General features: G+C 37.2%; 2 protein-coding genes across 5 annotated transcripts in view; one reads left to right on the forward strand and one right to left on the reverse strand.

Annotated features, from left to right (window-relative positions):
- Nucleotides 1-13,360, reverse strand: part of LOC124349699 (charged multivesicular body protein 7-like) — a 36,762-nt gene extending 23,402 nt beyond the window's left edge. The window contains exons 1-4 of one of the 4 annotated variants that reach the window (XR_006920307.1): nucleotides 11,789-11,988; nucleotides 11,535-11,658; nucleotides 9,246-9,318; nucleotides 8,244-8,352 (exon numbers count right to left, since the gene is read on the reverse strand). The gene's annotated coding sequence lies outside the window, so the exon portion shown is untranslated. Of the gene's footprint in view, nucleotides 1-431; nucleotides 691-8,243; nucleotides 8,353-9,245; nucleotides 9,319-11,534; nucleotides 11,659-11,788; nucleotides 11,993-13,275 lie in introns of those variants that run through there. The other 3 variants (XM_046800491.1, XM_046800490.1, XM_046800492.1) reach the window with 3 other exon arrangements.
- Nucleotides 2,113-11,127, forward strand: LOC124348436 (serine/threonine-protein phosphatase 6 regulatory ankyrin repeat subunit A-like). Its single transcript, XM_046798649.1, has 4 exons — nucleotides 2,113-2,735; nucleotides 2,803-2,915; nucleotides 2,995-4,160; nucleotides 10,833-11,127. Exons 1-4 carry the CDS (start codon nucleotides 2,444-2,446, stop codon nucleotides 11,125-11,127), a joined length of 1,866 nt encoding a protein of 621 aa, XP_046654605.1. The 5' UTR covers nucleotides 2,113-2,443.
- Nucleotides 13,361-14,736: the final 1,376 nt, after the last annotated feature.

Below are 14,736 nucleotides of genomic sequence, written 5' to 3' on the forward strand. Positions count from 1 at the left end.
ATACAGTTGGCATAAATTTTTACTCAGAAAACTAAGAAAACAAAACTCAGTATTGCCTACGTGTCCTGGCATTGAAAAAAAAAAATTACATTTGACTTAAACGTGGCTTTGCCAAATAAAATTAATATACGCATCTTGTAGCTTAAAGGATAGAAACACCGTGACTGTAAAAGAGATTGGCTAACTTTTCTTAATGAATACGTCAAAACAAAAACTAAACAACAAAGAACCTAAAGCTGTCAAGACTGGGTGGAGCATGAAGCCATCTTTTTCACGCGATTCATCGTATGAAAGTGCACTGAGTGAAAGTGTAGGCTACGGGGCTACAAGCCAACATATTACTGTTTCATAGTTCATAACGAGAAAAGAAATAACACAAGCTTCACAATGTGGAAAAAAAAAAACAGAGTAAAAATAGATAGAAAACTCACGCGGCGTGTCAGCATTCCAATGCATATTCATCAGAAAACAGCACAAAATATAAGGAACTGTTTCGATGTGCCCCCTACGATCTCTTGTATAGTTTGCCGATTTTCGAATCACTTTGAGTAAAGACCACGAAGATGTAAAGTATCCAGTAAAATTTCTACCAATGCACATTGCACAAGCTTTAAACAGTGAGACACTATGTTTCTGCTAACAGAGGACAAGTTTGAATAACATTTTTTGAGCACTAAACAAATTTGGAAAGCATATCCGGAAGCTTCATGCACAAGTGAACCAGCCGCCATACAAAAACCTACTGACTGAGGAGAAGTAGGCCAGTAGAGGAAAATAAAATTTAATGCAAAGAATCGGCGGCCATCATGGATTCACTCTAACCCTCCCCCTCGTCTTGAAGACCCTAACCCCTTTTTCTGGGAAATTCAAAAAATTAGCGGGAAGAGTCGAAGAGGCAATGGGAGAAGAGAATACGTAGGGAACAACAAAGCTGTGCGGATTCATTCGTTTCAATCGAGTCTCTTGTTAACCTACTATGGCCTTTGTTGCTAGTAAATTATGATACGATTCCGCTTCTGGATCAGAAATAAAGATACAGCTGAGCGAATGAGGAGCACGCATTAAATAGCTGAAAAGATAGAATGTCACAAACGCGCAAGAAATGTGCTCTTATTCTCATGACGTTTTCTCAACAATAAAAAATATATGTTGAATCAAAAGGTTTCCAGATGCGGATTGAACTAGAAGGAGTAAAATCACTCACATATTTTATAATTCAGTTAATTCAAAATCTAAATCAGCAAATGTTAATAAGGTGAACAATTTAACGCAAGAAGAGGCCGAAGAGCTAATTGTTTACAAAACGAAACCTATTTTCTCACCCACCACTCATTTTATTAATTTTTACTGTTTAACAAGAAAATAAATTTTAATTCTTTTGTCATTTAAAATGAACTATAATTTGGCGTGAACAATCTAGAATGCAGTACGGATGTGAAAGGAACGAGTGATAATGCACATGAAGTGATAACAACACATTTTTTTCCATTGCCATGAGAAGTTGATAACAAAACAGCGTAAATACATAAAATAGAAACGAAATTATATGGGCACTATTTTTTAGTTAGTATAAAATTCACAAGAGGTTAAAGGTGTTTCAGGTGGTACACTTGAACGCTACCTCATAAATTTTTTTAAACAATAACGATTAAAATGGTGTAAGAATAAATAATCTTCCGCCATCTAGATTTTTTAAAATGTATTGGATATTTCGTTTCTCCTTTGTCCATTATTTACCCTCATAATTATCTAACACGTTATCTTTTTGGAATATTGCTAGGTCCGTTATCAAACACTTTATGTCGGTCGACCGCATTTGCGCAAGATTCGTTCGAAGCAGCAAGTCATACTGTCATTCACTCCTAACAGATTTCGCATTCGTGCTAGAATTTCGTAGTTGCGATTATGTTTCAAAACAACAACATGAAAATACAATACAATACGGAAGTTCCATTAGGAGAAGGTGGCTATGGTTCAGTGTTTCCAGGAACGTTTCAAGGCCGAGAAGTGGCAGTCAAAAGAGTTCTTCTGGACAAGGCTAACGGTAAAGAGGAAGAAGCTTTAAAAAAGTTAGATCACCCTAATATCGTCAAACTCTTCCACGTTGAGTGTGAAAAGGATTTCAAGTAAGATATCAAACTAATATTACAACATTTTAAAAAGTTAATGAAGAGGTTAACGTGTGCAATTGGGCATCGTGTTCTATAGGCTATTTGCTTTAGAGCTCTGCACCGCATCATTAGATCAGGTATTTCTAGGGCCTGATAATACCCAAAAATACAAAGGGCCTAAATTGCCATACCATTTTGAAGTTTTCTCACAATTGGCTTCTGGTCTCGAGTACATACATTCCAAGAATTTAATTCATCGAGATATAAAGCCGGAAAATGTACTCATCTCGGTCGACTGCAGCACTAATACGCAAGACGTTAAGGTAATAACAATGAAATGGGCTGATTTTGGTCTGTCCCGGACAGTGAATGAGCGAGGGACATTTACGATGAGTAGTGGAGTAAAAGGAACAAGAAACTGGTACGCGCCCGAGTTGCTTAAACTACTACTTCAGGAAACTCAAACGGGTGGGCAGCGGCAACTCAGAGGTACCGTCAAAAGCGACATTTTTGCACTAGGCCTCGTCTTCGCTTATCTTCTGTTAAACGGGCAACACATTTACGGTTCTAATGAGTTTGACATTCCTAAAAACATCTTAGAGGGTACAGCGATCAATATGAATAGTAAGTTGAGCCTATTACCGTTAAAAACAACATTTGAACGACAATTTAACGTGGGATCATTTTTCAGAAATAGAACGATCGCACTACGCTTATGATCTTGTTACCGACATGTTAAAAAACGAAGCTAATCGAATATCTTCATCAAATATTATTGAGAGACTCAAATCAGAAAAAAATAAGGTAAACATAACATTACATGCAAAAATCAGCATTTACCTTCGCATTTTTTAATTCTTGATTCGTCTTGATTCCAACGTAGCTTGCAGAAAAAGAAAAGGAATTTTTTGAACTGTGTAAAATAAGATACCCAGCTACCTCCATAATCTTCCCTTGGACAAATCAAAACGAAAAGTTAAAAATGTTGATCCGGCAGGGAGTTGATGTGAATAACAAAGATAAAGACGGATACAACTCACTCCATTTTTTGTGTCAATATAATTCAAGCGAAAAAATAATCGACACAATCAAATTATTAATCCAACTCGGGATCGACGTCAATGAGAAAAACAAAAACGGAAGGAACGCACTCCATTTATTGTGTATATTTAATTCAAGCGAAAAAATAATCGACACAATCAAATTATTAATCCAACTCGGGATCGACGTCAATGAAAAAGATAAAGACGGATACAACGCACTCCATTTATTGAGTCGATGTAGTTCAAGCGAAAAAATAATCGACGCAATCAAATTATTAATCCAACTCGGAATCGATGTCAATGAGAAAAACAGAAACGGAAGGAACGCACTCCATTTATTGTGTATATTTAATTCAAGCGAAAAAATAATCGACGCAATCAAATTATTAATCCAACAAGGGATCGACGTCAATGAAAAAGATAAAGACGGATACAACGCACTCCATTTATTGAGTCGATGTAGTTCAAGCGAAAAAATAATCGACGCAATCAAATTATTAATCCAACTCGGGATCAACGTCAATGAGAAAAACAAACACGGAAGGACCTCACTCCATTTATTGTGTCTTAATGATTCAAGCGAAAAAATAATCGACGCAATCAAATTATTAATCCAACTCGGGATCGATATCAATGAGAAAAACAAACACGGAAGGAACGCACTCCATTTATTGTGTCTTAATGATTCAAGCGAAAAAATAATCGACGCAATCAAATTATTAATCCAACTCGGGATCAACGTCAATGAAAAAGATAAAGGCGGAAGGAACGCACTCCATTTATTGTGTCAATTTAATTCAAGCGAAAAAATAATCGACGCAATCAAATTATTAATCCAACTCGGGATCGACGTCAATGAAAAAGATAAAGGCGGAAGGAACGCACTCCATTTATTGTGTCAATTTAATTCAAGCGAAAAAATAATCGACGAAATCAAATTATTAATCCAACTCGGGATCGACGTCAATGAAAAAGATAAAGGCGTAAGGAACGCACTCCATTTATTGTGTCAATTTAATTCAAGAGAAATATTAATTGACGCAATCAATTTATTAATCCACTTCGGGATCGATGTCAATGAGAAAAACAAACACGGAAGGAACGCACTCCATTTATTGTGTCTTAATGATTCAAGCGAAAAAATAATCGATGCAATCAAATTATTAATCCAACTCGGGATCGACGTCAATGAAAAAGATAAAGGCGGAAGGAACGCACTCCATTTATTGTGTCAATTTAATTCAAGAGAAATATTAATTGACGCAATCAATTTATTAATCCACTTCGGGATCGATGTCAATGAGAAAAACAAACACGGAAGGAACGCACTCCATTTATTGTGTCTTAATGATTCAAGCGAAAAAATAATCGATGCAATCAAATTATTAATCCAACTCGGGATCGACGTCAATGAAAAAGATAAAGGCGGAAGGAACGCACTCCATTTATTGTGTCAATTTAATTCAAGCGAAATATTAATTGACGCAATCAATTTATTAGTCCAAATCGGGATCGACGTCAATGAGAAAAATAGAAATGGAAGGAACGCACTCCATTTATTGTGTCAATTTAATTCAAGAGAAATATTAATTGACGCAATCAATTTATTAATCCAAATCGGGATCGACGTCAATGAGAAAAACAGAAACGGAAGGAACGCACTCCATTTATTGTGTATATTTAATTCATGCGAAAAAATAATCGACACAATCAAATTATTAATCCAACTCGGGATCGACGTCAATGAGAAAGATAAAGACGAAAACAACGCACTCCATTTATTGTGTCTTAATGATTCAAGCGAAAAAATAATCGACACAATCAAATTATTAATCCAACTCGGGATCGACGTCAATGAGAAAGATAAAGACGGAAACAACGCACTCCATTTATGGTGTCTTAATGATTCAAGCGAAAAAATAATCGACACAATCAAATTGTTAATCCAACTCGGGATCGAAGCCAATGAGAAAAACAACTTCGGAAGCAACGCACTCCATTTATTGTGTCGATTTAATTCAAGCGAAAGATTAATAGACGCAATCAAATTATTAACCCAACTCGGGATCGACGTCAATGAGAAAGATGATGACGGATACAACGCACTCCATTTATTGTGTCGCTTTAATTCAAGCGAAAGATTAATCGACGTAATCAAATTGTTAATCCAACTCGGGATCAAAGCCAATGAGAAAAACAACTACGGAAGCAACGCACTCCATTTATTGTGTCGATTTAATTCAAGCGAAAGATTAATAGACGCAATCAAATTATTAATCCAACTCGGGATAGACGTCAATAAGAAAACGAACTACGGAAACAACGCACTCCATTTATTGTGTTGGAATAATTCAAGTGAAAAATTAATAGACTCAATCAAATTATTAATCCAACTCGGGATCGACGTCAATGAGAAAACCAACGACGGAAACAACGCACTTCATTTGTTTTGTCAATTTTATTCAAGCGAAAGATTAATCGACGCAATCAAATTGTTAATCCAACTCGGGATCGAAGCCAATGGCATCGACGTACGGTCAATATTAAGGAAAAATGAAACTATAAATTTTCATGATATCATAAAACTCTTCGACGAAGCATCTCTTACATAAACATGAGTGCGTTTATCAATCATGTGACGTGTATCTATAAAGGGAAATATATAATTTTAATTGTTGGCATTTTCCAAGAAATATTTATTAAAACAGCTGACAAAATAATAGTTGAGAATAAGTTCTGTTCCAAAAATTAAAACACATTAAAGCTAGTAAGGCGGTGAATAAGCTACATGACATCCCACGCCATCGATTGAAGGCTCAACGACTTCTGTAAGAAAATTAGGTTGGTAAGTTGAATAGATAAAAAATTTGTAACAGGTTATTCAACGCCGAAAAATTGTCACATTTCAGCGGCAATAAGAAATGTTAAAAAGACCTCTTGAAATGTTTTACGATTATGACCATATTGCTGATTCCATCGTAAGACTAGACATGTTTCACTTTTACTTTACTCAAGTAAGGCTGACTACAAATATTTTGGCTCCGTTTCAAAGTATTATCATGTAAGCTAATCTTAATTTCAACTGTTCAAAGCATCACTTTAAAAAGATTATATAGATTGATTTACGCCTACTCTTAGAAATTGCTCCTTCAAAGGAGGGAAATAAAATGCATCGATCACCAACATTTTGTTGATTATGCTTTGTAGCAATTTGTTGAAACAAGTTTAAAAGAAACAAAGTAACGCAAAGCATGTTTATCTAATCGAACCATTCCTGCTAACGGCCTGTCCCGTCGAATGATTACATCGCGAAATACTTCAGGGCGACGAGCCTTTTTTTCTCTCCCCCCCCCCCCTCTCGGTTGGTATCGTTTCGTCTTCCGCAATTACCAATTAGGCAACCGCATTTTATTTTTAGATCGCCATGTTACGTCTGCTATTGCCCCGCCGACCGTGCGCGCTGCATCGTTCTAACACTTTTGGTAACTGGTGTGTGCCAATTGCCAATTGACAGAAGGATTTTTGTACAACCGAAACGAAATTGTTATCTCTACATTTTGATTTTTTATTACTCGATTTTAGGAACATTTAGAAATGTCTGTGTCCAAACTCTAAACAAACATAATTTGTTCTTTAATCTTTATCTTTCTTTAATTTCTCTAATTAAAAAAAGAAAATACGATTGGAGTTATTTTAATTTTTTAAAATTTTTTCGTACGTCGTTTTTTAAATAGGAAAGGTCGGACGATTTCGTTAGAAAAGCCCTTAAAATTCCTGTACTAGGACGAATTTTCAATGTGGAACTCTTTACGATTCCATGACCGACACCATCATTCAAGGTATAAAATGTTAGTTAACATGTTGTTATTAGACTTTGACTATTATTTCAATCAAGGCGAGGGGATTTGGTCAGAAAACAATTTAAAAACGGCCACAACTACCCGCAACGAGGGCATCAGTCTCCCATTGATGGCACCAAATAATTTGAGCGAAATATTTTAAGATCTCAATGTAGACGGTCCCCTTCAGATCAGTATACTAGCGGGCATGATAGAATTCACGGGATTGGCCGAGTATCTGACGAGGAAAGAAAGTAACTTTCGTTAATTCAGCGTTCACGTCAGATGTCGGCCACACCGCTCTGAAACTCAAACGGAGGATCGACGTCGATTGCATCAACAGCGAAGGCTGGAACGCCCTCCAGTTAGTGTGTCGCTACTACAGAAAGAAAATTTGATCATCATCGTTAAACTTCTCCTGGATAAAAACATCGAAACCAGCTGCAAGACCAACAGCGGATGCAACGTCCTCCACACCGTTTACCGCTACTATTACCACTAATACAATTTGATCGAAATAGTTCAACTGCACCTCGACACCAGAACCTTCGTCAGCTTCACCAACAGCGAGGCATAGAAGGCCCTGCTGAATGTCTGAAGATATTATCCGAACGACAACTTAATTCAACTCGTTGAACTCTTCCTGGAACGAGGGGTCGACGTCAACTCGGTCAATAACTAAGGGTGGAACGCCCTTCTTTTGGTGTGCCAATTTTACAAATAAGACGTCGTGGAACTGCTGCTCGATTACGACATAGACGTCAACAGCAAGACGAAAGAAGGTTGCAACGCACTCCATTTCGTTTGTCGACGATATTGCCAGAAAGAAAATTTAGTCGAAGTCGCTCAACTGTTCCTCGATAGCGGGGTCTCAAGTCAACTACAAGCGAAAGCAGTTTAGAGGAGGGGGAATCTTCAGAACCGCAGAAGTGCTACCAGCAGCAAACGAAAAAAGATTTAAAAAAAAATAATAATTGGTTGTAATATTTATAAAATCGAATAAACAGCGATTAAGCCGAGCGCAAAAAACAAGTGACCCGTAATTCATAATTTCTATGCGACATGTTCAATACGAATCGGATGAAAAGAAGTTTAGATTTTACACGAGATTGACCAAATTTCTTCAATAAAACGTCAAGTCGTCAACTCATGTTATCCCAACTGTCGAATAAACTATCACAATAGTTCTCGTAAAATTAAACCTAGACGGACTAATAGCAAATCTTAATGTAAATAGATTTTCTTCCTACCTGCTGCACCAGGTGTCATCGTTTCCATCCACACAACAGTCAAGGGGTCGTTCTCCTGGCCACACGTTTTCTCCTTCCCAATCAGCTGAGGTCTTTCAACCGACGAAACCTGTTCACGAACGAGAGAAACAAAGAGCTCAGTTACATTCGAGTATTGTCCATAACTCAAAATAAGTTAGCAGGTTTATACTAATAAATCAACATGAAAATATTAAAATGTCTTCCGTTTTACTGACGGTCAGTCAGACAATAATTAAAAGATAGAACTTGAATATGTTTTATTTCAACGGTTGTGTAGTTGAGTTGACGCAAGTGGTGGCGTACTGTGCCGTGCTAGTAAGGTGAAATGGCTTAATAATTAGCTCTTCAACTGGCTTGCGGCTTCTAATCTAGTCAATCTGCAGTCTGCACACGAGAAGTAAACACTAACAAGAGAGCAGACACGAAATAAATCTGATTGAATCAGCACAATGAATCGCAGCATACGAAAGATGACATGAATTTTCCAAAATAAAACTGATGGCCCACACTCCATGGTGACTCTGGGTTTGAATAATAATTAGAATCGTAATTCCACAAAACTTCACAAAGAAAATGCGGTCATTTCTGTGGTGCTCAAAATACGGTTAAAAGAAAATCGAACGTTATAACGCGTCTAATACTATTGCGTTGATAAGGTACTGTTTTCAGTTTGCGCATCTTATCGGATTTTATTTCTTCCCTATAAGCTACTACCCTGTATAAAGTCTTCACCTGCAACCTTCCTCAACACAAATGACATGTGAGAATTCACAGCTATTATTTCGCCCCATTCCTTTAAACTGTAATTAAACATTCCCCATCAGGATTTGGTACATGTCGTGGTTGCAAGTGAAATTCTATTGGGCTGGAAACGTTACCGACCATTTCCCACCGCGGTGTTTCATATTTAATGAAGTCCAAACAGATGTCGCTATTTATAACTACATACAACAACTACGGAAGTGATCAAAACATATTTACAGTTATCCTTTGTGAAGAAAGCATCAATCATATTCAATGGTTCGTTCGGGTGTCGAAATGAGTCGTCAAGGTCCTATTAAAATCATATGCAAATAAACATTAATACACAATCGAAAAGCAATTAATTAGGTTTAGTCAAAACACGAATATTATCCACTAATAGGAGGGGGGGGGGGCGGATTGATAATATACTAAGAATTTTTTTTTACAAATGTAAGTTATGATCATGTCGTCAGATAGATTATTCTTTTAAAAATATTCCCACCACTTCAACTACAATGTTCAAGGGCAATTTAATATACACGGCGTCATTATCTTGGGAAAAGGTGTGTTTTGTTAAAGGGAGGATATCTCACATGGTGAACATGAAGAAATGGTGGTAAAAAAGAATTTTTAACTCTTGAGTGACAATCTAGCGTATTCTGTCTATAAAATAAGGCGACGTTCTAATCCTAACAAACGATATTAAATATTGACGCCCTATATTGGTCATTGAGCATTTCTTAATATTTACATTTAGCTCACTCGCTGGACAGCACTTCCGACAAGGAACGGCACAATATGACGTTGATTTCGGCCAGAGTTATCGAACGTTGGCCATACCTTGCACGTTTTCAGTAACACCTTTCTCTTAATTTGTTCACACTGATTTAAAAATGCTCAAAACATGATGCAATTTTAGTCAAGAGCGCTAACACGTAGCGTCTAGTTAACACGATTGATAGCTACTTAAATTTGGCTCGCTTCTCCTCAGTCCGTTAAATGGTATTCGATGGTTTTTTTCTTCATTTTTCAACCGAAACATTAATTTGATATATTTTTTAAAGAGACCCAATTCGATGTTTTTTTTTTAGAATGTGGAGACACCGAGAATCAATTAAAATGATAAAAACAAAATTTTATTTAAAAAAAAAAAAAAAGCTTTCCACGGAAAGGAGTTCGACCAAGGTACAAAGGTAAACCTTGCTAGATTAAGCCCTATAATGGTTGCTTTTTTACTTTAACAAAATAAAAGAAACGATAAGCAAAGGATTTATTTAAAAAAAAAAAAAAAGATAAAGGACGTTTGTTTAATTTTCCCCAATATTGTTGGAAAAAAAAATGTGAGGATCTGACACAAGGACTCGTACTTTCGGTTCAGGTTCCTGTAACGTTCAGGATCCATGTAACGGTTCAGGTTCCGTGTAACGGGGATTGAAATACTTCAATCCTGTAAAGTATAAAGTAAAGTATACTTATTTTCAAGATAACAAGGAATACACTGAAGCAGTCTATAAGAATGAAATCTCGTCAACATTGCTTCTCAAACGGAACAGAAAGGGGAACCTACGAATGTCGATGGGAAAACAGCCGTAGGAGTGTAGGTAGGAGTGTAGGAATTGAAACATGACCACAGTGGCCGTCAAAATGGTTAAAGCAACTGCCCAGTCTAATGAAGCATTGACCGCTCTCATCAGAGAATAAAAAATTCTTATCTACTTGGGTTCGCACGTTAACTTCGTTGATTTGCTAGGCTACCCAGGTGAGACAGAATTGAAATGAAATACCCCCCCTAACTCCTCTAATGAATTATTTCATTATCACAAGGTATGAACGGCAGAATCCTTATTCAAAATGGATATCGAATGACACCACCGGAATATTCTCCAAATTTCGTGGGGCAAATTGTGAAAAACTGCTGGAAGAAAGATCCAAAGAAAAGGCCAACATTCTCCCAACTTGCCGAGATGATCGAAAAATACAGTCATTAGTCAGCATCGACTATTTGAATATGATTTTCTCTAGTAAAAATGGTGCAGTCAAAGAGTTACTCGATCCTACTCCGACGAATCGTTTGGATATCGTGAAAATGTTAATGAGACATCGCGATCAAGAGACGTGAACCAAGACGTGTAAAAAAATAGTTCATTGCAGTGATTCATAATTTAAAAAAAAGGCAATTGATTTTACGTTTTTTTCATGTGACCTATCTGACTATTTCTGAGGATTTTAAAAATGTTAATCTCTAACCTAAGTTAATGCAGAACACTTTACTTACGATTTTAATCTATAACCTAATTTTTAGAAAATATTACAGAACAATTTCTGTCGAGTAATTAGGCTTAGTAGCACATTTATCAAAGAATAAGGAATCAATTGGTCTAAACCAGTCTAAACTGTATGCATTGGGAACAAAAACCAAGAGACTCGTAAAGGTTAGAGTAAACTTGGGCTGTAAATATTATGGTAAAAAACTGGTTTTCTTTTCCACTAATCACTAACTAGCTACATAATAATAAAATGACTTACTCATTTGCTGGTAGGTTTCAGCTTCATCAGCCACATGTACAGAGCTGCCATCAATGGAGTTTTCTCATAACTGACCTGGATCTCGGAAGCCATACATACTTAAGTCAATTGAACCAGAGATTTCCTAAATGAAATGAATAATAATTAATTAATTAAATGGATACTTCATTTAGCAACTTAACTATTCAAGTTTTCATTTTGGGCGCTAATAACACCCATCGAAACCCTAACCACAGACTACGAAGGGCTCTTACCACCAGATTCTGAGAATGGACTTTTAGTCGTTATCGTTCGATGTATGAGACATAAGCATTAAAGATTAAGGTGACAAACCGAAAATTGTAACACTGTTGACTAAAAATTAACTAATAAAGTTTTCAAACAGCAATGAGCCTTGTTAGGTTATATAGATATCAAACGGATAAGCGATAACACACATCAGCATGGGCTGCATGGCAAAGCCAAATTTACAACAGCCATTTATGAATTATGATATTCCAAACTTCGCACAGTGACTACAGTTTACACTGTGTCACTGTGCGACGCCCGCGCCATCTACTAGTCGCATATGAATTATGATATTCCAAACTTTACGCGCTAGTCGACGGACACAACGAGTCAGTGCACCATCTAACGGTCGGCATCCAATGACATGCTTGAAAGAGTGGGATTACGATTCGAATTACATTTATGGTTTTTTAAAGGGTTTCTGTATTGATCTGCGAAGGCCTAATAATACCAAAGATGCCGCAATGTGAAACGTATTTATAAATATAATATATAACTTATGTAAAAATAAAAGTTCTATAAAGTTAGGATCGACATTTTTTCACTGCAACATTGCCATTTTCAGTTTTGCAATTAAAAACGTCCGCATCTGGCATTTCTGCAATTGCGAAGAGCCAATTAGCCAAAGCGGCAAAAGTCGCAACTGTGAACTGTGAAATACAAAATGTTCAGTTTACACTCAACACGAAGTGAAAATTCGTATGAAAAATCACAGTTAACGAATTCGAGGAATGTGTTTAGTAATCCAATCAATTCATGAATAAAACTTAAAAATTAGCTCATTAAGCATTTCAGTTTCGGGATAGTCGCGATGTGTCTCCTGACTTCTTTCGCTTTCTCCAACCATATAGATGATGAACGGGCAAGCCGTGGGAATCAAGCAAGGTATTTAGTGTTTGTGCTACGAGACTCTACTTACTTTTAAAAAATTTGCCTAATTAAGTATTTATGTTTTTCATAAATATTTTCGATATGCTTTTTATTTTATTCTTATTATTTATTGTTTCAAAATTACTAAATACCTAAGACGTGGGACAATTTTGTATGTATGCCGTTGTACTCGAACGTTGACTACTGCTGTGATAGACCGGTATGAGGGATGGTGAACCTTGAACGAGGAACATTTTTTGTTTGAGGAGAGAGCGCTTTGATTAAATCAAAATTCCAAGAGGGAGCATCGAAATGCCAGGACAAGGTGGCAAATTTTACGATCCTCGGGAAGGTGGGTGGGCGGACTGTCAAGAATCGAATCGGTAGTTTCCCATGTGAAAACGGCCAAAGGTATTACCCGTTCCTTTCGATCAAAGTATTCAGCTATTCATCAAATTCTCTCACGTAAGTGAATAAAGATTTCTTTGTTTGGTTGTTTTTTGAAAAATAAAAAAAAAAACGTTGTCCCGTGCCAACAAAACTTCGGGCGTAACCAAGCACGGAATAATTTAAAAATGCTTACCGCGTGACCTGGAAACGTTTTTCGGCTACTCCCGTTGGCGACAGAGCGGACGCCATCGATGCGATCAGCGATTTCTATAGCAGAGTTAATTGTCTGTTTAGTCAGCCTGGGCCCGGGCAGGTTTGCCTCAAAGAAGGTTCAGATTTTGAAATGTATAGCAGACAGTGAAGATGGTCCAGCTGACGAAGACAACTGTGACACGATGGAAATGACGAACTCCTTTTGACTGTGTATAGGCGTCTTGCCAAGGATAGACGTAGGGTGAATCTTTGAAAGGCAATGAGTTGGCTGCCGAAATCCACGAATCGCCAATCACCTATTTACTTGAAACAATACAAAAATATTGGAAAACGCTTGATAAGAAACTTAATTAATTTTTCTTGATGTTGTTGTTTGGTTGTTTACCAGCAGAAGACATCCATCTGACTAGAGGCAGGATCAGATAAGGTACCGTAGTCAGGTAGCGAAAGGAGACACTCATTTTCGACTGGTTCGATTCTGGGTCCGGGGCTTAGATTTCCTTGATAAATTTAACCAAGCTTTTGTGATCACTCGCTGGCAGCTGGCGCAGATATATTTCTGACGTGGAATCTCTTCCGTTGGTTTAGAATTCCTTCATCCAAGTAAATCTGGTTAAATTCGGCCATGACTTCTTCAATCGTCGAATTCTTTTAAAGGATGAGTTTATGAGCCAAAACTGGAGTGAACGATTTGGCCGATATCTGGATTGGATCGAACTGTTGTTTAAGACGAATGGCCAAATCCTTCCATTGGAAGTTGCTAAAAACTGGTTGAGATCGCATATTGAACTGGGCTGGGCCAAAACTTGTTCGCGGCCTTTTGAAGGAACAAATGAAACTCTCCAGGTCGAGTCGGCATAGCCACCACAGTTTCGACGATGAAAATTTGCGGCACGGACAATGACAAAGTTTGAGAGTTGAAGGATTTGTCCAGTACTACAGTGAAGTGATGAGCAGATTCACAAGGAGGTTGACGATCCACAAAACAGGTAAAACCAGTGACCAGGAATGAAGTGCAAAGGTTCTAATAACGATTCAAAGATAATCAGTATTTCGATTTTTATATGTAATTTAGTAGTATGCAAACCTTTTTCTTCTCGTTCATCTTTATAACAGCAACTTATGGCGATGATGTACCAACATTCCTCCCCCAAGCAACTCATTACAGACGTTGATAAACATTGGTCAAAGGGCGGTGGTTCGACAAGTTCGTCAAGTAAAGTAGATCCAGGAACAGCAAAAGGAAGTGACTGAATGAAAGGTTGAAGCGAACAGACAGGACCTATGGGAATGAGTGGCAATGCTATTTGAATGTCCACTATGACTCCGCTACGCGTTTTGTCTAATCATTGTTCGGGAATAAGTGGAAAGGACACTGATAACCCATCCGGAAGTTCGATCCTTTTTGAACTGCAAGAGGACATTATCAATGCAATGGGTT

Source organism: Daphnia pulicaria, chromosome 7 (genome assembly GCF_021234035.1).
Source record: "Daphnia pulicaria isolate SC F1-1A chromosome 7, SC_F0-13Bv2, whole genome shotgun sequence".
NCBI lineage: Eukaryota > Metazoa > Arthropoda > Branchiopoda > Diplostraca > Daphniidae > Daphnia > Daphnia pulicaria.

Coding starts and splice junctions, on each gene's coding strand:
- LOC124348436 (XM_046798649.1), top strand. CDS start 2,444: ATGAAATGGGCTGATTTTGGTCTGTCCCGGACAGTGAATGAGCGAGGG. Junction 2,916..2,994: donor TCAAATCAGAAAAAAATAAG/GTAAACATAACA, acceptor ATTCCAACGTAG/CTTGCAGAAAAAGAAAAGGA. Junction 4,161..10,832: donor AGGAACGCACTCCATTTATT/GTGTCAATTTAA, acceptor CATTATCACAAG/GTATGAACGGCAGAATCCTT.